This window comes from Brachionichthys hirsutus, chromosome 18 (assembly GCF_040956055.1).
Source record: "Brachionichthys hirsutus isolate HB-005 chromosome 18, CSIRO-AGI_Bhir_v1, whole genome shotgun sequence".
Taxonomy (NCBI): Eukaryota; Metazoa; Chordata; class Actinopteri; order Lophiiformes; family Brachionichthyidae; genus Brachionichthys; species Brachionichthys hirsutus.
Window position 1 is genome coordinate 4633225 of NC_090914.1, and position 23800 is coordinate 4657024.

At 43.6% G+C, this 23800-nt stretch overlaps 2 protein-coding genes across 2 annotated transcripts; one reads left to right on the forward strand and one right to left on the reverse strand.

Annotated features, from left to right (window-relative positions):
* Positions 1 to 1509: 1509 nt before the first annotated feature.
* Positions 1510 to 18281, reverse strand: eif2ak4 (eukaryotic translation initiation factor 2 alpha kinase 4). The gene is made up of 39 exons (XM_068751616.1): positions 17958 to 18281; positions 17717 to 17832; positions 17450 to 17552; positions 17193 to 17366; positions 16928 to 17008; positions 16691 to 16842; positions 16503 to 16603; positions 16246 to 16403; positions 15543 to 16081; positions 14959 to 15074; positions 14741 to 14895; positions 14210 to 14652; positions 14042 to 14114; positions 13869 to 13958; positions 13667 to 13789; positions 13431 to 13535; positions 13267 to 13330; positions 13090 to 13169; positions 12900 to 13001; positions 12750 to 12800; positions 12423 to 12659; positions 11508 to 11583; positions 11167 to 11288; positions 10870 to 10919; positions 10612 to 10780; positions 9939 to 10055; positions 9755 to 9820; positions 9462 to 9632; positions 9241 to 9375; positions 8964 to 9071; positions 8521 to 8649; positions 7135 to 7221; positions 6730 to 6842; positions 6574 to 6632; positions 6038 to 6132; positions 5466 to 5534; positions 4071 to 4115; positions 3127 to 3242; positions 1510 to 1887 (listed from the first exon to the last, which is right to left on the reverse strand). The coding sequence occupies exons 1-39, from the start codon at positions 18084 to 18086 to the stop codon at positions 1830 to 1832; spliced, it is 4977 nt and encodes a 1658-aa protein (XP_068607717.1). The 5' UTR covers positions 18087 to 18281; the 3' UTR covers positions 1510 to 1829.
* Positions 18282 to 20192: 1911 nt separating this feature from the next.
* Positions 20193 to 23239, forward strand: LOC137908065 (actin, alpha cardiac muscle). Its single transcript, XM_068752427.1, has 9 exons — positions 20193 to 20221; positions 21134 to 21284; positions 21403 to 21531; positions 21711 to 21821; positions 21913 to 21997; positions 22181 to 22342; positions 22433 to 22624; positions 22720 to 22901; positions 22993 to 23239. The coding sequence occupies exons 2-9, from the start codon at positions 21156 to 21158 to the stop codon at positions 23134 to 23136; spliced, it is 1134 nt and encodes a 377-aa protein (XP_068608528.1). The 5' UTR covers positions 20193 to 20221; positions 21134 to 21155; the 3' UTR covers positions 23137 to 23239.
* Positions 23240 to 23800: the final 561 nt, after the last annotated feature.

Below are 23800 nucleotides of genomic sequence, written 5' to 3' on the forward strand. Positions count from 1 at the left end.
GAAGACATGAGTGTAAGAGGATCCTGCTTCTAACTGTATGTAACAGTGAACATCACAAAATCAGAGCACTTCAAAGAGATCTACCAATTTTCTTTGGAACTTGTGTGTGTGTGTTTTTAGAAGCCTTGCTGCAGGATTCCTAGGGGTATAAAGGCCCTAATCAGGGATTTGATAGGCGTATTAAGCTCCCAGAGACGTTAAACCACTCAAGTGAACATGCTGTGGCAGCTAGAGACTGATCAGGATGGGAAAGGATAGAATCCAAGAAGCGTTTTGAAACAAACTGGGGTTAAATAAGAAACGGTTTTGGACCAGAAGGCTCAATCCATTGCCAGTGTCTCAATATTTCTGATGCCAAAACCAGTTGGAGATCAATTTAACAGGAAGCGTTTTAGTAACTCAGTAGATGAATCATGGCCATGTGCTTTAAAAGAAGGCGACTGTCAAAGCTTACGCAATTCTTTGTTTTTCTATATGTAAAAGTAGTTTAAATTAGTAGGAGAGAAGAGTACCGTATTTATTTTTTCACATAGCTTTATTTATTAATACTCTAGTTTGAGGATTTTTGTGGGGGGGTGAACGTTTGGTCGCCAAAGCTGCTGTACATTGTCAACTATTTACTATTTCTATCTGCTATATTCTATTAAACTTTATTTTATTTATTTCGCTGTTGCATACCCTGTAAATATGTTTCCTAGATGAAGAACTGTAACAATTACTTTTTTTTTTTTAATAAATGTGTGAACTAAAGTGACCCATGTTGATACTTCAAGTGGTTTGGAGAAATACTTCTGTGAAGTGCAGTGATGTCATCCAAGATGGTATCCGTTAGTGGTTTGCACTTAACTGGCAGATTTGCAGGCTCAAGCACATCTGGTCCCGGAGTTCTCCTTAAAATGGGAATTTGTCTGCTCTTAAGTTGCTTTAAATGCGATCATTTTCCTGTGCTTTTGGAGGTTGTTCTCTTATCTCAGTAGCACTTGCAGATGTGTTGAGTGGCAGTATCGTTGGAGATTACTTGGGCGTCCTATGAGCTCTAAGTACTAGCAAAGACCTTTCATTGATCTAGTAGAATAGTAAAACACATGACATGCACAAACCTGGATAATCCTCAGGGTTGACTGGGCTGCTGTTTTGATTTGTCCATCAAAGCTTGCTCATAAACCTCAAGGTGAGGACGCCTTTAGCAGGAACAATGAAGACATCTTTAGGTCAGTTTCCCAGGCCTTGAACACATCAAATATGACGCAAAGCTCTGAGACTAAAAACAGCCTATTCGGCTCAACCTATTTTCAAAACAGCTGTCCCAAGTGAGCAAAAATTGGATTTGTGTCAGTTACAGCAAGAATAAGTGTTATCTTATGACAGACAACAGAACATTCAGAAGACAGATATGCACTAACTGTGATCCAGCTGTTAATCATTAGGTTCCTCATGCTTGAAATGTACTATTCACCTGTAGACATCAAAAAAGAAGAAAAATACCAGTTGGATATGGGAAAAGGGGATTTATTTCCACTATCAGTCCCATTGTAAGAAATGTACATACAGTATGTCATCTGTACATGACATGGGGGGGGGGGGGGGGGGAGGAACCTCTTTCAACTTCTCAATGTTTTATTAAGGCAATAAAGTCCAGAGATCCTTTAGTCACATTCTTCAGACTGTAAAAAGCTTGGGAAAGGTATGCTATAGTACTACAGGAAAGAAAAGGCAAACCAAAATATCCCTTCTGCCTTGTGCTCTCCATCCTGCTTCAAGACGATTACAGTCTATGATAGTCTCAAATCAAGCAGGACTTCTCCCTAACAGGTGGAACAGTTTGGTTTTCAAAGAAGGGTCTTGTAGTAGTCGTCTCTGTAGCTGTACAAGACCACCACACTCACCCTGCAAGAGGATAACATCTTATAGTTAGACGATTCAAGAGAATATTAAAATCACAATGAGCTCGTACAAGTAGAAAAATCAGAGCAGTTAAATTCCTGTCTGGTGAGAAAGGCCCACAACTAACACGCCATGTTTTATTTCTATAGTTCAACTTCGGTTTGCCCAATAGTTTGCTTTATGACCAACCACCTGCTAAAATAATGCTCTAGTCAGCCTCAGCTGGGCTTCGTGCTTCAAAAGCCTGAACTTTTGAACACTGGACATGCAGGTCACGTCTACAGGTCTTACCCACGGCTGAAAGCAAAGCTCAGCGGCTGCGACTGGAGAGAGTTTAGTTCTTGTTTGGCAGCACCGACGTGACTACACAACCTTTAATCAGCATCTGGCCTCAGAGTACATGTAGCCTGCGCTTGATGATAACAATGAAGCAAACGCATGCCATGCTGAACATTTCCAGCATTGCCTCTGTTGCACTCATTTATTGGGAGACTTTTCCCCCTAAATGGCAAATCAAACACACAGCAGAGACAGGAAATTAAAACCAAGCGCCCTGGGGAGATGAGCGGGAAACCATAAAAGAAAAGCTTTGATTTTTTCTTTTTTGCTAACATCCAATTCATGAAAGAGAAAAATCTGCTGAATCTGTCACATGCCTTTCTCTTGATGGGTGTTCACAAGCATCACATCACTGGAAGCTCGGATACCGAGCGGTTAGCCTGGGTTTGGAGGAAAACCTGGAGAATAAAGCCCTCCATCCCTGGCCACAGCAGCGGATAAGGCCAACCCATCCTCCCGCACTACAATCTTATTGCCAATCAACTTGAGTGTTAAGAGACAGACACCAGAAGACCAAACAAGGCTAATCCTTCTCCAGATTTCACCTCAGGAAATGGGATCAGCTGCGGATTTGATGTTCTTCAAGGCAGTAGTTTTCCGTCTAACAGCTCCCTTTGAAGGACTGACTGTCACTGACACACCTGGAGTGCAGGGCTTGGTCGGAGCTTTGGAGTGGCAGCTGCCCGTAAAAGGAAGCCTTTTTTTTGTGTTTTTTCAAAGTGGTCTTTTATGTATTCCACTGTTTGCCTCAGGTTTTATAGGAATTAATGAGCCGGTCATATAAGGAAACGTGTCGGTGAACAGAGGTGACGCTGTGGGGTGTTTGGTTCATCGTCGACGGTTTTTGATTCTATGATGAAAACACAAATATCTCAACAACCACACAAAAACATTCATACGTACTTCTTCATTATTTTAAAATGGTGGATCTCGTCGCAGATGTATTTGAGGTAGCGTTGCTTGGGAAGACGAGAGAGCAGAGTCTTCACGCTGCTGTTGAACTGGTCTTCACTGTCAAACTGGGAAGAAACAAAAGAGCATAGGCTTAAAAAAAAAAAAAAAACGTGATTGGACTAGGTGAAAAAAGGATGCGTGCCAGATGGAGACGAAGCTCACGATCATCAAACAAGGCAATTATGTTAGAGTGTAAAAAACAACAACAACAATGTCCTAAACATTTGTTGACAGACTTCAGTATTTGAACATAGATGAATCTTTGGAGGAATAAACTGGATTTTTCCATTTGCAGCCTTCGAGAGCATTTTAAGGTAAAGAGAGGTGGCGGGGCGGAGCCAGAGCGACACTGGGTTTCTCGTTCTTTGGGTCTTTGTGTGACATGGGCTGAATCGCCATATTTAAAACAGTCCTGTATTTCATATATTAAATGTGCTGTGAGGGCTCAGCTGTATAGGTGGCCCATTCATGCGAGTGGAGACTTTACTTGGATAATAGAAACATCACCTTTCTTCTTCTTGGCACAAAGTAACTCAAGTCTTTTCTAAACCTGTTTTTTTTAATGAGTGCAGGCTTGGTCAGGAGTTTGGAATGTGAATATTAACACCTCTCAAGTATGTGTTTTGTTAACTGCAGTATGTTTGTCCCATATGTCAGTGCAAGTTGTACTTTCCACCACATTTCCCTGGGAGTAGAAAAAGGCAGGGGTGTTCCCTCACTCCCTCATCAGACAGGACTGTAAGGAATCCCCCTCTTCCTGTCTGGAATCTTGGCTTCTATTGGATGCCCCCCCCCCCCTCCCCCCCCACACTTCCCTTCCCTCCCACCTTTCAGTGGAATCTGTCCTTTTATTAAGTCTGCTGTAGTCTTCGTGAAACCACTAAGGAACCAACCTCCAGAGACAGGAAGTTGATCAGCGTTTCCTTCTGCAGGTCCACCTGTGGGATACAAAAGACGTTGGGTTACACAAACACAATGGAGCTTTATCGCACATTGCAACAATTCAACAAACATTCAATTCACGCGAGATTATGTGTTTTGTTAGGGAGTTGCTACTAGTGCTGCAAAACACTCAGCTCATGATCAAGCTAAATATATCAAGCTTTGCCCGAGAGGTTGTGTAAAAAAAGTTAATCCAGGATGATCCAACGGTAAAATTACTTCCACTTTCACAATGTTTTCACCAAATCCTTTAAACGGGAAGTAGCTGATATTAGATCACATGAAAATGAGAGCCGTTGACACTTAATGACAAATTAAAATTAAAGTCTATGGAACTGCTACCTGGAATCGAGGTGATTACACCTGTTATGTTTTAATAACCTGTATTTGTTCTTGAGTCTGTAATGAAATCAACAATCTAACAGGGATTAAATTATTACATGTCAACATTTTAATCTTCACAAAACAAAACAATAAATTGTCCCTGGTATTAAGTACAATTCTTATTTACCTATCTGGGACAATGTTTTAAAATGAAATAATATAAATACTATAAATGTTTTAAATTTCCTCCAAAAATTGTCAAAAGGCATGTATCCAGTTCATAGAGATCAGCACATCAAGTTTTATGAGTTATGACCCAAAAACACTCGTCTGAGACAAATCCCACTCTCAGAATGAGCCTATGTTTAAATTGTTGCCATGGAGACTAAATTAAAACAACCAAATTCCCTAAATAGAAAAGGCCCCAATTTAGAACGAGGCTGTTGTGAGAAGAAAGGTTGGTGAAACAAAAACATTCCCAGAATGCAATTACACCTATCTTGTTACCATGGAAATGAAAGATAAAAACAACAATGGAGACTAATTTAAAACAACAAAAAACCCTAAATAACAAACGCCTCCACTTCCATGTTATAACTATATATAATTACAAACACAATGTGAAGATGAAACAGAGGGATGGTCCTACAACCCCTCCCATTTTACTCACAGACCAGCAGAGTGATTTACTTTGAGACTATATGACCATAAATCTACAACACAACCACAAATAAACTCAACATGGCAGCTATTTACATCGCGTGAAACATGCTTGCTGCCTTCTGCTCAGTGTTTGCTGTTCTGTAGCGACAGGAATGGATTCACGATCATCGGATCTCCAAAAGGGGATTTCAGCGCAAGCCAAATCACTATAAAAGGCCTGCTACCAGAGATGTTGTTTTAGCAATCAAAAGCTCGTTCCGCTCTCTGTGATTTCACACATGAATTCAGGAGATACGTTTGGAGATCAGAAAAGGGGAGCAGAGTAGGGTATGGAAGGGGTAAAGAAACACACGACTTACTGCCAGAACCTCAATGTCGTTGCTCTTGTTCTGCAAATTGCTACCGAGGTTCTGTAATCTGGTTTGGATCTGAAAGAGAGCATCAATATAAAAAAGAAAAAAAAATAATTCAGAGGAAAAAAATAATTGCTCCCATGCTCAAAATGAAGCAGCAGGAAAAACATAATCCTGGCGTGCCGTTTTGTCTCCTAAACTATTAGTTGGAAAGGATGCCGGATGAATCCATAACGCCAGGAGGAACAAATTAATTTGGCAAACACCTTCTTTCATCGAGCATAAGGTTGATATTCATGCATCATATTTGCAGTTGGTGTGGTACAAAAAAAAGTCAAAATAGATCCAGAACCAGCTCATCAGGAACATTAGCCTTCCGCAACTATTCATGATGTCCACAGACCTGCAGCTGCCAAGTCCACACTTATTCTCACAGTATACCCTGCATCCCATCTTCTGCTTGGTGAAAGAAAGGAAAAGAGAAACTATCTCTTCATCCTAAAACTCAATTTAATTCAAAGTCCAATCAACGGCTGTGTGTGTGTGTGTGTGTGTGTGTGTGTGCTACAGCCGCAAACCTGCGTCTCATAGCGTCGTCTGGCACTGGCAGAAACCTTGTCCAGGCTGACTACGTTCACGTTGACGTTCATCACGCTGCTGCTCCCATGTTGTTCTGAAGAGCAGAGAAAAAGAAGTGGCACCGTTTTCAGACACTCTGATCACGCCATCTGGCATTCACACATCCCAAAAGATACTGTATATTTAACTATTAATTTTAATTAAAACAGGCTGCTGGCCACTTGTGCGCATGCCAGAAGCAGTGTGAAATGTCACACTTATTCTTCTGTCACACTGCAGGGTAACACCAGTTAAATGGAAGAATACACAAATGCAACACTCCGTTCGGCCACACGCCACCGAACCAATATTGATCGCCGCTTCACACTTTTATTCAGTTCAGAACTTGACTTGTATCAAAGCACAACTGTATGAGAACAGAGGTTCGACTGTTTCACGGTGCAGCGAGGCTTTCCGGTTCAAATATACAGCTTAATCTGTATAAACAGGCCGAGTATAAAGAGTAAATGCAATCAAGCTGGCCAGAACACAGTACCTGAGGTGTTGAGCAACGATCCTTTGGGGCTCTGAAGAGACATGCTCTCAGAGATTTCTCTGGAGGAACATAAGAGCAGTGTTACATAAGAACAACCGCTCTCCAACATCCATCGCTCGGACATCTGAGCAGTGCATTAGACCAAAATGTCTTTACCTGATGTTTCTTTCCTCACAGAATTTGGTCCGACATTTCTGAACGATGTGGTCCACCAAGTCCGACTCAGGAATCCGCTTCTCGGACTGCCTGTCTTTCTCAAAGGATCTGACCTGAAGATAGAAAATGATTGTTATCATCTTCAGTACAAACATTCAATTCGACTCGTCTCAAAAAAGAAACTGCAGAAATGACTTGACTTAGAACAGATTTGTGATACAAGACGGAAGAAATCATTTAACCTTGCTTTAATATCCCTATTGACACTTTTTTTGTCCCATTTACATTTTATTTATTTATATAATTTATTTTTGAATGTATACAATTTAGATTTTAGGTGTTGATAATTTGACAGACAATATTAAAATACTGCACAATACTTTTCACATAATAAGGTGCATCTACCTTCACATAGTTGCCCTCCTTGTCAGAGACCAGCACCATGCTGTTGATGCTTCCCAGTCTGCAGTGCTCCAACAGCGTGTCCTGAGACTAAACACACACAATGACAAAACACTGAATTCAGAAGAAGACATATTGCATGATGGTGCATATCTGATCACTTTATGACTGTGATATTTGGTGAGTGAATTGAATGCATATTTTACAAGATATGATTTTTGGAGGCCGGGCAGAGGAAAGTCTGGGCTTCCCTGCTTTGGCTGCTGCCCCCGCGACCTGGCCCCGGTGGTGGCATTGATGGCATTTTTGGCTAATAAAATCTAAAAGATTTGAGTCCTCTTCATTATGAATAAAAGCTGCAGCCCTTTAAGATATCAGCTGTTGAAAAGTCTTTTAAAGATGGATGGTGTGATGGATGAGTAAACCTCAACAAGGTGTTACCATCTGGCCGCTGGTCAAGAGAAAAGCAAGAAATGCACAAACACTGCTGACAATTTGGGGGCGCAGTGCCACTTGTTTTCAAGTAAATTGTTTCAAAAGGGAAATGATAGTTGATCATCGATGCTCTGTGCCAGCACAAAACACAACGAAGGCATGAAGACAAACTCAAGAGGAAACTTCAGACAATAGGTGGGCCATAAAAAGTAAAAGAGGAAAAAACAAGGGCTTGAAGGTAGGCACAGCAAAATGCCAGGGAGGGCGTATAATCGCTAATACACAAACACAAGGTGGAGATCAGTTGGCATCAGGAGATTTGAACCAGAGGGTGGGTAACTTCACAAAGAAGAAAGCAGCCTCAGCTTGACTCAACTCCAGTTACACGTGTGTCCTCCACTAATCAAAAACCTTCAGAAGCTTGTCCAAAACACAACCGAGTCGATTCTTGAAGACATTAACACATGTCATATTTTAACAATACGAGCTGTCAGGCTCAAAGTGAACCAAGTTCAGCTGGGATGTTTATTCCTGGGGTTGTCACGGCAAGTCTGCTGTTAATAGAGCTTCATTTTCTCTGAACGATAGACGACAAGCGTTGCCCTCTCAAGGAGGGATGTAGGTACTACATTACAATCGGGAAGAGTGTGTGTGTGTGTGAGTGGCGCTCAAGAAATTGCCCATTCTAATTCCCACTACTAATTCGCAGGGTTTATTCCAGAATCCACAAAGTGTGTGAGTTTAGGCTTGTTAGATAAGTAAAGGTATGAAGTTCATTCAACCCAATCAATCAATTAATTAAGCACACAATCAATCACACCCTTGTAGTTGAACTTCTATGTTTGCAAAGTGACTTTATCTTAGTCCTTTCAGATTTCTTCGGTTGGTAAGCAACAATAAGGACGTGAATTACTGAGTTTATTCTGCTTCCCAGATATCACGCCGGCCACTAACCTGCGAGACGTCATAGGTGATGTCTGCAGAGACGCCAGCGCCCCACAGTTTCTGGATGACATTGACGGCTCTGGACATTGAAGAATGCCCGATTGGAACCACGAGTGCATCACAGGAGCTCACTGATGGCTGATGAAAGGAAAACACAGAAAATAATCAAGTAATGGAAGATGTTTTAAGAACAAATTAGTCATTAGTCGTCTATCTTCAGTGCTACACGCCGTTTTCAGCATACATGGTATATTCTCAATCTGAAATACAGAAAATTATGCTTCTCCAAAAACAACTCTGGCATCAAGAGTCACATTGATCATAGTTATTAACTTCTTTCTAGAAGTGGCTGTGCGGTCGCCGCCTAGACAACATTATTAAATAAGTAGCTGTCTGCTGCTCCTACATTGCAATAATTAGGGCAGATAACAGTGTCTGTGTGTCTTTCTTACTGGCTCCTCCATGCTAGCCATAGCCAGACAAACTTTTTCCAGGGCTACACTTGCCCCTACAGCCGAGGCCACCGGCGCTGTAGAAGCTGGGCCTCGAAATTCCAAGATCTATCAATACAGAGAGGAAACCAGATGAAGACGTGGACTGTGTCAGACAGAACTGGCAGAAGAGCTACAGATGGGGAATATGGTGCTCATATATGCACATGTGGAATTAAGACATCAGATATTTGCCATGAATTGACAGACTAAGATAAGACGGGGCAGTAAAACCTACCAAGTGGTCATAGCGTCCTCCAGCGGCGACGATATCTGGTACAATTCGCTTGCGCTTCCTAATGAAAGCTACAAACTGGAAGATGACGCCAGAATGATGCTGCACCTTATAAATTAATCCCAAGTTAATCACCACCTGCAGAGAGGACACGCCTATGTTTGAAAGGTGGATAAAACATGCACATCTCTTCTTACGACATTCAACTCCCCCCGAAAAATCACCTGCAGTTTCACCCCGAGTCTGCGCAGCAGCACTGCAAGCTCCTCCAGGTCCTTCAGGCCCTGCTTGGCCAGCTGGGTGACAGCAGTCTTCTGTTTGGTGAGTGATGTCAGCAGTGGCGCCAGGTCCTGCAGATCGCCCTTCTGTTCTATGTACTTGTACAGTCTCTGCAACTGAATTGCATGTAAAAGAGGAAGGATCTCAGATGTTTACGAGTGAGAACACATTGGCTGCTGCTGCAGCAGCAGGAGCGATTATTTTTGCAGACGTTGTGTGCACCCAGTGGGACACTTACACTGATGGTTGACAGTGAAAAGTTGCAGAACTTTGCCTCCACCTCATGTCTGCTCAGCTTTTCGCTCTGGAGCAATTACAGAATTGTTAGCAAGGCTATAACTATGATAATATTCACACCGACACAAGAGCAACAGACACACGGTGTGGATTTATTATTTGGAGCACGTGTGGCCTGAACTGACCATAGCGTCACACAGTATATTGGAGGCCTGGCTCAGTTTATCCTCAGGGACTCCGCTGTGGAGCAGGATGGCCTTCAACAAGCTGGTGTGGTTCAGATAAATGTTATAGTTCCTTTCCTGAAAAAGACACACAAACACATCTTTAACACGCTGAATTTGTACAATAATATCAACAATCAGAATAATGAGTATTGTGTCCTGCTTCCTTCTCATCCTGTTTGACTTACATTTTCTTAAAAGCTTTCAAACAATGAGCATGATGGTGAAGAGAATCACAAACAGGATCTATAAACGATGAAAGGAAGGCCAGAGCCTGGGATAACTGGGTTTGTGAAAGTTATGTAGTGTAGCGAAGAACTCAACGCTGGGACAAATGGGCAGGAAATGGATTGTACTGGGAGGCAGGGAAGGAAGAGAACAGAACTGCTCTAACAGGTTTCCTATGTAAAGAAATAAACCCACTGTAAATCTATCAGGCATCCACGTACTTTGGTATGTTAGGAATGTAAGTGGGAAGTAAAAATGAAAAACAACAGGATGGACTACAAGAATGGCATCTGCAGGAAAACAAACAGCAGTGATGCATCGACAAACTAAATCGGGTCGGAGGCAACGGAGAACAAACTGAAAGCTCAGTAGACCATCTAAAGTACAGGCCGTTCAGGCGTATGACCTGAAGTCCGGGAAACTCCTGGACAATTTCAGAGATGGTGTAAATGGTCTCAGCATCAGGGAGCAGGCTGTTGGTGACAGGTGTGATGATATCGAAGGAACACTCCAGAAGCTCCCTTGGGTGTGCCCGATCAAGCTTCCTAGGGCGGAATACGCGCTCGATGCAGTACCTTGTGAAACATGAAGAGATTTATTGTCAATGGCCATCAGCTTTCATGCGAATCAAACACAGGAGGTCTGTTGAATATTTGAACGTTACCTCTTCAGATGTGTTATATTATTTCGAGCGACGAATCTTGCAAACGCCATCTAAAATTTTAAAAGAGGAGTAAAGAAATTGGATGAATTTGAGTCGTGATGCAAAGATGTAAATCCACCACGATGGTTTCCTGAGGCTGCAGACTGCAGCATCACACTGCGTGTGCATTTTCATGTGCTAATACAGAAAGTTGCATAATTAGTGAAGGTGCAAGAGCAGACATGCAAGACACACGTGTGTGTGTGTGTGTGTGCGTGTGTGTGTGTGTGCGTGTGTGTGTGCATGCGTTGGACTAACCCGGAGGTCATAGGGCAGTGTGACCAGCATTCCACTGTGGTCCATGAAGCAGGCCAGCTCGCTGCCCTCATACAACTTTCTATTTCTGGGGAGGAAGAGTGGCGTCTGGAGATGCACTGCACCTGAACAGACATCATGTATTACTGTGACATCTGCAAACTGTACATAAGCAGATAAGTACACCTGGAGTCCATCGCCAACGTGCACATAAATAACACCTGCAGCGCACAAGCGGCACCCCAACAGTGGCCTTATTGTTCAGTCGGCAGTCACCGGAGCAGATGTCAGGGTCCTTAGAAAGGCCCACAGTGGAGTGCACCGAGCACACGTAGCATACTTACCATGCTTTTTGAAGATCCTAGTGATTGTTTCATGCACATACTGCTGCAATTTGGCACTGTTGAAGCTGAAACTGCCCTGAGGAGGGGGTGGGTGGAGGGGGGGGGACAACAAACAAACAGCCTCTGTTAGGGATCAGGAGACATTGATTAAGCACTAACAGACCTTCTGCTGGTCAGTCATACAGACTGAGTGCAGAAGAACAGAGGAGATGGAGAAGTCATTCATGTGCCTGCAGTGACACCTTCAGGTAAACAGGGGGAACAGCTCCTCACAAAAGCAAGAACACAAAAAGCAATCATCGCCAAGGACAGCTTCACACTAAATTAATTAGCGGATATGTGCACTTCCCTTTTGTTTAAAATACATTAGTCATAGTCCTTGAAGGTAGAATTTGAATAAACTGGACTCCTGTTATGGTCTGAAGATGTTTCACACCTCTCATACGAGAGGCTTCTCCATTATCTGGCTGGTGAAACGATTTAGATTTCATCTCTGAAGTCGCGAACACATTAACAGTTGTTACTATTATGGGACATCATTGAGACAAAAATGTTCTCAGAAGAGTTTAAATATCTGTCAGACTGTCCGGCTCTATTTCTGCTGCAGACTATTACGTTTTAGTTTGTGGCTATTCCATCGGTGTAAATTTTCTGAACCACTACTGTGATCATTTTCTATTGTGCTAAATCTGAAAAGTAAAAACAACCAGCATGCATATTACAGCCTTTACCAAACACTTTGGCAGATCATTTCGGCCTGCAGAAGGTTTTAAAAACAGCCTTCTCCATATTCAGCAAAAACATTGCAAAAGAGGTGAAAACTCTGTGAATGCTAACAGATGTCCAATTGCATCATATTCCACTCTAAAAGATTAGCATGACCTGAATGAATGAGAATCGATACATTAATCCTACCTTGTGTAGGTCTATGTCATAGGTGAAATCCATGACCGGGGTGATGTTCTGGGCGAACAGCTGGCCCACCATTGTGCGGTAAGCCTTGCCACTGATATTGGCCATGGTGTGCTGCAGCACCTCATGAAGCTCTGACTCCTCCATCTGTGGTGGAGGCAGCAGCACGCTCTTCAGCAGCTCCTGGGCTGTGGGCCTCAGGGCGGGGTCATGGTTCAACAGCCACTCTATCACTTTCCTCTGATGATAAAAAAAATACAATAAAAGTTCTTAGACAGGAAGTAAAAAAGAAAAAAAGCCTGTATCCAATGCTACGCTACGGTGTCTTACTTGAGTTCCTTTCTGATATTCTGTAAAGTCCTCAGGGAAGATAATGGGCTCCTGCAGTTTGACAAGAGATGAGGTAAGTCACAAGCCAGCTCACACAGCCCAAACGACCCAAAGATGATGCATTGCTCCCAGTCCTGGGTAGGGACCTACCCCACGCAGCTGGCTCAAGACAGAGATGCGCTCTGAGCCCGTGGTCATGGGTCGGTAGGACATCTCAAACAGGATGATGCCCAGGCTAAACAGGTCCACTTTCTGAGGACAGGTATAATGGTTTAACAACAGAGATTAATAACAGAAGCTTGAATAATGTTCAGATTATATTACAAATCTTAAATTTTACTTGATTGTAGGTGGCTTTGGTGTTCCCTTGAACCTCTGGGCTGACGTAGAGGGCAGTACCAACCATGCCTGTCATGTTACCTAAGGAAACGTCATGTCACAGTTACAGAAATCTTCAAGTAAGTACATTCAAATTAGACAAAAGGTTATTACGTCTTGCTTTTCACACTCTCCTCACCTGCTGGGTCTGGTTTGGGCATCACTGCTGAACCGCTCTCCTCCATTTCAAATTTCCCAGCAGCCTGAGAGCGATAAGTTAGTAATATCATCATCACTGGACTTAAACGCTCTAATATTTCCACAGTGTAGTCCAACAAAAAGGGGAGACTGTTAACTACATACCACATTAGCTGGATGATCTGTGGCCAGGCCAAAGTCGCCAATCTTGACATGGTCCAGCGAGTCAAGGAAGATGTTGACAGGCTTCAGGTCCCTGTGAATCATCCCCTAAAAAAGAAGGATGCAAGAAGATGGATGCTTGGTCATGGGTAAATAAAAAAAAAAAGTATTCCTTCTTGTTATCAACTGATATAGCCGTTGGCATTAATGTATAAAATTACAAACATACACATACAGACCTGTTGGTGGATGTAAGCAAGGCCATCTAGTATTTCTCTAAAGAGTCTCCATAACCGATTCTGGTCCTGGTGCAGACTATGATCTATCGTGTCCCTTAAAGTGCTCTTTTCACAGTATTCCATCTGTTGAGAACAAAAAAAACCGCACATTAAATGCAAGGCAGCCGTAAGCCGTACAGTGGAGCATGGACACAATCCTTACTTGTATGTACAGGTAATGCGCTGTGAGGGCAGATCGCTCCGAGTCTGTGCTCTCTGTTGTGTCGATCACCGGCTTCTTTCCTGGCTCAACCTGCGAGAGTAAACGCCATTTGTTCGCTACGCTTGTGACACTGACAAACGGCGAGATGAATAATGAAGCGTAAATGCTGAAACCTGTGACATCTCATCTGTGCTTTCATCGCCATGATCGAAGATGATGTCACTCCTTGAATCACCGTTTGATGGTCTAAAACCAGAAAAAAAAACATAAAACAGGGATGTAACAAAGATGTGTGCAGGAGGCCTCCATCTGGACTCACTGCCACTAAAAAAAGCACTTACAAGAAGGAGGCACCAAACACGTCCTCCTCATCATCATCCTCCTCCTCCTCCTCTTCATCACTTGACTGGTGTGTGCTGCATTTGGCACTGGAGGATCTCTCTATGGAGGTGGACCACTCTACGGAACTTGATAGGGTTGGAGGAGGAGCAAAGTCCTCCGCGATGTCGGGGAGTCCAAGCTCGTTGAGGCGCGGCCGAGGCTCTTTGCACTGGTGCTGCTTATTGGCCGCGCTCGGTGACTCAGAGCTGTTGCTACCGCTTCGTACCTCCCCCGAAGGCATCTCGTGGCGCTCAATCCACGCATTGTAGTAGCGGACGATGTTCTCGTGGTTAAGGCGTGACAGCAGCGTCACCTCGCCTTTTATCCGTCGGAACTGCTTGCTAGCTGGGTTGACCTGGATGCGCTTCACGGCGTAGTAGCAACCATCGAGTTTATTCTGAACCTGTGAGGTTTAAGACAGGGAAAGTGGAAGACACCAACTGTACATTAAGGAGTCACAGCCATTTCCTCTTCCAAAAATGCTAGTCTACCTTAATGACGGCGCCGAAGGCTCCCTTTCCAAGAAGGTGGAGTTCCTCAAACTCGTTGAAGTAGCGTGAAAGCTGCCGATGAATCCCAGAAAGGAATGGAGCATTGAGGATGTGGCTCTGAGGGATGACTGATGACGCCAGGTCAACAGCGAGCTCTGGGAAGACAAAGAAAACACATTTTTTTTACTAAATTTTAACGCGTTTCTAATGCTAATCACCTTCTTGGCTGGCATCCTGGTACTGCGGAAGTTTTTTTGGTGATGGAGGCTTGAGAAAGGAGTGGTCCAAAAGGTCTTGTGCTGTCCAGCGTTCAACATCATTCAGGCACAGACACCTGCAGCAAAAAGCATTCCGTATGATATCATGGACTGAGCAGACGATAACATGGAAGAACCTGCTGAAGGTGTGCCGACATCACACGTAAAAAGAAAATAAAAGAAACTATTCTCATTGATGTCATTTTAAAAGAAAACATATTGGAAACATGGTTCAATTTTAAAGAATAAATATATGTTCAGTTAACACTACATTTGTCTACATCCAAAGATATTCCGTTCCATCTCGTCAAATACATTCACATTTTGGTGTAAAATATGTCTCTAAATAATTGTTAAATGGTTTCTTCTGACAATCAATCGCTGATCAATGGAGGAAGACTAATCAGAATTGCATTAAGTTTTGGACAGCAGTCAACGCTGACGCGAAGTACATGAAGTACATGAAGTACATGATGTGCAATGCAAGGGTTAAACGCTGATATGCTCACATACCAAGACTCTGTAAAGTTACTCCCTGTACATACTTTTGGAGGAAATCTTGGAACTCCACCGGCAGGCTGGCTGGAACCGTCACTGGATACTCCTTCACCTCCTTCCCCTGACTCAGGCCCAGCAGCACCAGTCCCAAGTTCCACACGTCCCCCTTTTTGCCAGTTTTTGTTGGCATTGCTGTATCCTCTGAGAAACGCACGTGGACTTGCTCAAAAATGTCCTCTTTGCAGATGTCAGAGAATCTCTTGGACAAACTGTAATCAGTCAGTCGAACTTTGCCCTCAGAGTCCACCAGCACGCTGGAGGCGCCCAGCTGTTTGTGGACCACGGAGTTGGAGTGAAGGTAATCGAGAGCCGCCAACAGCTGAGCAGCGTAATGGCAGAGTTTATCTAGAGGAACCGGGATTTGGGCGGTTAGGCTTTGGTTCAGGCTGATACCAGCCACATGCTCGACCAGCAGGTTAACCATCAGGCAGTCGTCCTTCTCAATGGTGCTGATCGCCGTGTATTGCACCAAATTTGGGTGATCCAGCCTTAGCAGGGAGTTAAACTCATTTTCTGCTCCTTGGATCTACATAGGAAGATAATCATAAGCAAAATCTCAAGTTATTACTGATTCAAGTATCTGACAAATGTTCATGCTCTTAAAGATGATCCAACACAATAGAGTAATTGTAACTGTAACTCTAACCCCTCAATTCTGTTTGACCAAAATCTACTGCCCTCTTTACTTGCCTGCTTTTTGCAGCTCTCAATTCTCCCCTTTTCCTGACTGGTGAAGAACTTGCCCATCTTCCTGTTCCAGCGCAGCGACCACTCATAGATCACAGCAAAGTCGCCAGAGTGTTCCTCATACCCATAATAAACGTTCCGACCGAGCCGCTCACTAACTCCTGTCAGAATCGCAAACAACAATCGCACAAAAGGAGTTGCTTTTTGGATAAAGCAAGTCCCGCAGTTGACTAGCCGGACATTCTCAATGCAGCTCTCACCTAAGCTTTTCCCTCTGTGGACGACGAGTTCTCCAAAAACATTGCTACTGAAATGAAGAACCTCTTTCGTTCGATGATTGTCTTCATTAAACGTGTCACGCCTGAGAAAACAGATTCATATCTTTGAAAATATTTGTCGAACAAGTGAAGCGTTTTATTGCTTCGGCAGGAGTTGGTTGGCGGCACACCTGTGGCGAGTGTTCGAGGTTGTCCTGCGTCGGTTACCCAATGCTTTCCTCGATTCAGTCAGTTCAGGAGGAGCTTTCCCCGGACTGGGGGGGCTCTTACCTAACAGACTGGAGCTAGCGAGACCCGTCTGGTCCATACTCTCAAGGCGCTCCTGTGCGTACAACAACAACACAAGCTGGAAGTCACTCTGTGATCTCTATGCAGGGAATATAGAGGAAACCGTTCCATGGAGACACCTGTTTAGCAATCTCCTTTCTTCTCTTTTCCTCTCGTTTCTCCTCCTCTCTTCTTTGGATTTCAGCCATGATCTGTTTCTCCTACAAGAAGGAAAGATCCTCAGTCCACATCCCATTCATTTAGAGACCACTGCTATTCAACTCATGGGTTTTAATTGCAGTATTGGTGACTATTACACACAAAAAAAAAGGTACGCATTATGAGGAAATGCCAGATTCGTGAGTGGGCCAGATGAGTCTGATTTGCCTTGTCTCACTTCATTACCGTCTCCTTCTCTTGCTTGCGCCGCTGGTCCAGCCTCTGTTTCTCCTCCTGGGCGAGTTTCTCCTGCTGTCTCCGCTGGTTTTTCAGCATCTCTTCGTGGAACGAGCGCGTCGGAGGCTTGTTGCACACGCTCAGAAAGCACTGGATATGGTCCGCTAGCTCGTAAATCATGACCTGGGTGGCGGCGCAGGAAGGTTAAAAGATGACCGTGTATGTGTGTGATCTACTGGTGTCCGTTTGCGAGCGTGCATCCTCACCTCGCCACATTGTATTGCTGCCAGCTTGGTCAGTTCACGCCGAAGGTTCTGGAGGCTTTCATTGGACAGACCTTTGGCGTTCTTCAGCTCCAGCTCTGGAGGCCTGTTGGCGGCCCAAGACTCAAGTTACCATCATCCCTAGGAAAACAAAACTGAGATGGCATTTACAACTGCACACCAGATGTTTGTGCTGTTGAACCCAGTTGACCTGGATGTCACAGTTCAGCGAACATGGCCACCTGGCAGATGGAATGGGTCAGTACTCACACGTCCGGGTATGTTGGTGGGCATTTCACCTGCAGGTCCACGGTCACATAGCATCCATCGCCATTGCTGAGCCCGTTGGGCCTCAGGCAGAGGTACACCTCTGGAGGTCTTTTAACCTGAAGACACAGACTTCTTGTCGGCGAGGGTCCTCAAATGACTATCGTGCTAAAACGCAAAGCTATCAGCTTTTAATAATTCACCATGCCGATAATGCAGTGCTAACATGTCTCGCTAACGTTACCTTCCACGGATCCTTCGTGCGTAGATCCCGGAAATCATTTCCAAAGATAGACGAGAGAGCCTCTAGTTCGTTTTCCTGCTGGACCGAGTGTTCGTCTGTCCGAGCTGCTGGAGTGCGCTGACTGTCCATTCTTCCGCCTGGGACTACATGGCAAGAACTCCAGTCCTGTCACACGAACATCCGTCTGACAAGAGGGAAGAGGTTCCAAGCTAAGCCCGGGGATCCGCCGCAACTCCACGGGCTTTCTTAAGGCTTCTCTACAAGCCGAGCAGCGCAGAGAGACGCCGAACTTCCACCATCTACTCTGTCGATACGAGCTGACTTAGCGTGAGCCACCAAAACAACGATACCTCTGGCGCGTGGCGATGACGAGCCGCGTCGCAGGAGCTACGTCACTATGTTGAGTAAATAAAATAGGAATTCACTGTGTTAAATTCAGAATATAAAACACAATACATATACATATAAAAAAAAGACACATTAATATATCAGTAGTTATAATTATCTGAAAATAATTATATTATTCTGCAATAGTAATAACAGCATTATAAATTTTGATGCTCATGCTCATACTCTATTGAGTAAAAGATCTGAGCACTCATCACTTTCATTTCATACCTTGTATTAAAAATCTCACTTAATAAAGTTAAACAAAATATCCAAAAATTGAAGGTACTATAGTTTTATCTGAACTATGGTGTAATACAGAACACGAAAGGAAATTGTATTAGAAATGTAGAAGCAATAGAGAGAGCAATAGATTGAATGGATCAAAGGGTTAAATTGTTGCTTGTAATTATTGTGTTATTGCACACAAAATACTTGTTTTAAACAAAGAAGGATGCAGCAAATGTTGGCTTCTGACAATTCCCACAGTACAGCAAATCACATTCTATTTAACATGTGTTCACAACTCCAGTTTGTTTTGAAAATGTTTTCTTATTTATTTCTATTCATACTCATATATGTTTCGGGATGTCTTTTTTGGCTTCCAAATAACTTTGAGATGCTTCACCTGCATCCTGCTCCAGTCTGTTGAGATAAAGAGGAAATAGCCATAAATAAAAGCCTCTTTTATGCTATTGGTGAAGTTTTTTGTTTCACGTACTACTGCTAGCTATGATATAAAAGCATACACCATAAACCGCTCTTTAAAATCATTTATCTTATTCCTGATTAGAAAGTACAAAAAAAAATCCAAACACTCCCAGAGATCTGATATGTTCAACATGCCATTTCTATTTTATTAACAAAAAAATCCAATATTAGTATCATCCCTGGATAGATTAAGTATTACCTCACACATGCTACATTGCACATGGAGGAAATATTTGGAAAGTCAAGTTGCATAAATATGGTGCTCCTCTTCGCAAACTTGTGGATCAGGAACCACAGTGGCTGCACATTTATGACGCTGCTGCTCACCATAACCCTACAAGGAGACAGCCGAGCCAATCAGCGCCGAGCACTGACACCAGCAGGCCACTCAGACAGCCAGCTGAGACATTGAGCCTGGCTGGCTGTACCATCAGCTGTTCCACACTTTGAGGAGGCTCAGTGCACATACCAGCAGCATGGTTCACAGACCTTCAAAGTTTTCATCTCCTTAACAAGACACCAGGGGCTGTATTTAATGTGTCATTATAGTGAGCCTTTTAGCTATAAATAAAAAATAAAAAATGCAATATTATATGTAAAACATTATATATATAATATTTTCCTCTCACAGAGGCAAATTATGCATCAAAGTAAAAGAAAATCAAGTATTTTACAACACTAATTGCATGATATTGATAATGTTTCTTGTAATTTCTGCATTATGAAGAATGTACACATGTCATGAGGTGTTTACAAAAAGTTCAGGAAATAACGCTTTTCCCTAGAATGCACATGTTTTTTTTTGTCCTTTTTAAAATATATTGTATCAATGGAAATTCTGTTCTGATAACCTCCTCCCAAAAACACACTTGGACACACCACTTCCTTTTTTGATGGGTCCTACAAATGAAGTCAAGTTTACTGTGACGTTATTATACTACTGTATATCGCTATCTGCAGTTCATTCAACTCGGAGTGAAGTAACTTCAGTCCATGTATGTAAAACACACTTTCCTGCGGCCTGTTGATTTTTGCAGACAGCTCTTATTTGGACTTGTATGAAACCTCGGCTCCGCCTCTGGTCCCTAAACCCAGTGTGGGTCTTATTTAAGGGGCTCCTCTCACTCCCAGTTTTCTGTCCCAGTGGAAGCATCCAGTGCACCTTGGTGAGTACATTTCACAGCTCATGTTCAGGAGCACTGAGGATGGTCAATTCTATGATTACTGTCAATGCATGATGAAAGTTATGGTTTTTAAGTTGTACTTTGAGGTGATGGTATTTAAAGATGAAATGAATGATACAATTTCACTGCTTATTAGATGCAGTTAAAACTGGAGTTATTGATCATCTTACATTGATTGTGGCAGGATGTGGAAGTTAGCACTATCATGGAAAAAATGGGACACTCTTAGACAGACTACACATATGATGTTTCAGGCATATTATGGAGCGATTTGCTCAGTCATTGCACAGATACTTGGGAGACCAAATTGGTCAAATTTGGTCTCCATGGTGTGCAAATAGGCTGGGTGCTTGAACAGGCCTGAAATAACAGAAGATCTGCGTGTCAGTTGTTTCGCCCCAGCGGTGGGGTTGTACTTAAAATAGATGACAAGTCTCTCTGTTATGTCCCTTTTTGGTGCTGCCTCAGCAACCCTGAGATGTCCCGGGAACAATTGTGACTGTGGCGATAAGGTATCAGTAGTCATACAACAAGGGTGGCACCAAAATAGCATTCAAGGGCATGTTTAATTCGCTGTCTATAGATAGCTCCATTGATGTGCGCTGTATTAGTGTTTGAAAGTGATGATAACCTCAGAGCAGCTATGAGATAATGTTGGTGGGTGGTCCAGATCCCAGAGAAGGCTTCAAATGAGTGACTGATTGATCACGTCAACAAATTCTCCAGTTACAGTCACACATCATCATCTGCAGTCCAGTAACAAAGTTTCTCTGATTGTTCATTCATAATCCTGCAGACGCTTGTGGGATGATCTGCGTTGCAGGGAACAGCTGCTCCCACCGACCAGCCTAAACCTACCCTCCTTGTGTCTCTACCCCACCCCTCAAATTTTAGACCACCCCAGCAAAGCCTAATCATGTGTGACGACGATGAAACTACCGCCCTTGTGTGCGACAACGGCTCTGGCTTGGTCAAGGCTGGGTTTGCCGGAGATGACGCTCCCCGTGCTGTCTTCCCTTCCATTGTTGGGAGGCCCCGCCATCAGGTAGACTTAAATCTGGCCACTTGCGCTACCTGTCCAATTTTAAGCTGCATTGTGAGTGATTAAAGGGAGAACAAGCTTCTCCCGGTGTCTCATGCTCCTCTCATCTGTCTGACCTCAGGGTGTGATGGTAGGCATGGGTCAGAAGGACAGCTACGTAGGTGATGAGGCCCAGAGCAAGAGGGGCATCCTGACCCTTAAGTACCCCATCGAGCATGGCATCATCACCAACTGGGATGATATGGAGAAGGTATGCGTTGACAGCGAACTTCATTTATGACATTCATGGCATCTGACCTTTCAAATCCTTGAGAATTCACAGCCTGTCAGCATCATAAAGATAGATTGTGTGCTTTGTTTAGAAGGTGTGGTTTATTCAGCCTGTGGTCTGGGTCTGATTGTCAGCTGCTCTTTATCCTCATCTGTCAGATCTGGCACCACACCTTTTATAATGAGCTGCGTGTGGCCCCTGAGGAGCACCCCACCCTTCTCACTGAGGCCCCCCTGAACCCAAAAGCTAACAGGGAGAAGATGACCCAGGTACTTTATGCATTAAAGTCTGGACACAGTGATCAGATACTCATTCTTGGGTGAAGACAACCTTTCTTATTCTTTTTAATTTTGATCTTAGATCATGTTTGAGACCTTCAATGTTCCTGCCATGTACGTGGCCATCCAGGCTGTCCTGTCCCTGTACGCCTCTGGTCGTACCACCGGTAGGTAGCGTGCCCTGCAACTATTACACATGTTCCTATAATCTGGGCAGATTCCTGTCTTTTTATCAAGGGATGTATTAATCCCTTCCAGCATTGTACAGTTTATCATGTTCTGGCTTATGACAAGCGGCTTTGCTGCCATTTTATGACTGACTAGCTGGTGTCATTTTTTGCTTCCTAAAGGTATTGTCTTGGACTCTGGGGATGGTGTAACCCACAACGTTCCCATCTATGAGGGTTATGCTTTGCCACATGCCATCATGCGTTTGGATCTGGCTGGTCGGGACCTCACTGACTACCTGATGAAGATCCTGACTGAGCGTGGCTACTCCTTTGTCACAACAGGTAGGTCAATGCCATCACGGCGCGTTTCTTTAATGCCCACATGTGTTGTTTCTGAATGTGACCTCCGTGTGTGAACTTTCTACCCCTTAGCTGAGAGGGAGATTGTGCGTGACATCAAGGAGAAACTGTGCTATGTGGCTCTTGACTTTGAAAATGAGATGGCCACTGCTGCCTCCTCCTCTTCCTTGGAAAAGAGTTATGAACTGCCTGATGGTCAGGTCATCACCATTGGTAATGAGCGTTTCCGTTGCCCAGAGACACTCTTCCAGCCTTCATTCATTGGTGAGCGATTGGTCACATTTCTGTTTTGGAGAATCTATAAATGCATTTTATGTCAGACAGACCAGATTCTATGCTTTATATCCTTCTTCTGTCAGGTATGGAATCAGCTGGTATCCATGAGACGGCCTACAACAGCATCATGAAATGTGACATTGACATCCGTAAGGATCTTTACGCTAACAATGTGCTGTCTGGTGGTACCACTATGTACCCTGGTATTGCTGACCGTATGCAGAAGGAGATTACAGCGCTGGCCCCAAGCACCATGAAGATTAAGGTGTGAGCACTTCAACGGTTTTGAGTCATCAAGTTGAGATGGATGAATACAAATTTCACAAACATTTTATGTTGTTTTTTTCTCTTCCTAGATCATCGCTCCACCTGAGAGGAAGTACTCAGTCTGGATCGGTGGCTCCATCTTGGCTTCCCTGTCCACTTTCCAGCAGATGTGGATCAGCAAACAGGAGTACGATGAGGCCGGCCCTTCCATTGTCCACAGGAAATGCTTCTAAACACACAAGCAACCTCCTTTCGTCCATGCCTTTGTATGTTGTTGTCTCCTGTATATATAAACATGTATGTTCTACTGAAATAAACATAAGCCCTTTGAGAGTACATCTTGTGTAATTCTGGTAAATCCAGTGGGGGGCAGTGATACGCCTGGCGGCGTCCATACTGCCGGAAATAACAAAGAGGAAGAAGAAAGAAACCATTTTAGCCAATCATATCGTAGAACGCAAGGCTCGCGACTGTTTGAATGCTTTGCGGAAACCCGTGACCTCGTAAACAACTTGACGAGCAAGGTGCGGCAAAAATGTGGCCAAGTAGCTGAAATCATACATTTGCTTAATTCATACGGTTCGTCGGTGTAGAAAAGGTAAATAGTAATTTTACGTTTAGTGACGCCGATGAGCAGTTTAGTTCATTTCGTTCGAGGAGCTACGGTAGCATAGCTAACTAATTGCATAAGAAAGGAAAGCCATTAAACGCTTCGATAACGCTTATTTTATTTCCTGCACATCTGTTGAAACCTAATAACTTCGTTTTATTACTGCTAAGGTTGCCGTTTGTAGACATTTGTTGGGAACGAAGCTGTGATCGAGACGAAAATGAGTTAGCAGATGTCCGGAGAAAGTGATCGCGTTAGAAAAACTGGAATCGGGAAGAAGCTTAGTT

Excerpts from the sequence above, each read along its gene's own strand:
- eif2ak4 (XM_068751616.1), bottom strand. The coding sequence starts at position 18,086 with ATGGACAGTCAGCGCACTCCAGCAGCTCGGACAGACGAACACTCGGTC. Across the intron at positions 11,584-12,422 it reads ATGACATAGACCTACACAAG|GGCAGTTTCAGCTTCAACAG; the intron begins GTAGGATTAATG and ends CCCCCTCCTCAG. Across the intron at positions 4,116-5,465 it reads ACGACATTGAGGTTCTGGCA|GTGGACCTGCAGAAGGAAAC; the intron begins GTAAGTCGTGTG and ends TGTATCCCACAG.
- LOC137908065 (XM_068752427.1), top strand. The coding sequence starts at position 21,156 with ATGTGTGACGACGATGAAACTACCGCCCTTGTGTGCGACAACGGCTCT. Across the intron at positions 21,998-22,180 it reads CGCCTCTGGTCGTACCACCG|GTATTGTCTTGGACTCTGGG; the intron begins GTAGGTAGCGTG and ends TGCTTCCTAAAG. Across the intron at positions 22,902-22,992 it reads CAAGCACCATGAAGATTAAG|ATCATCGCTCCACCTGAGAG; the intron begins GTGTGAGCACTT and ends TTCTCTTCCTAG.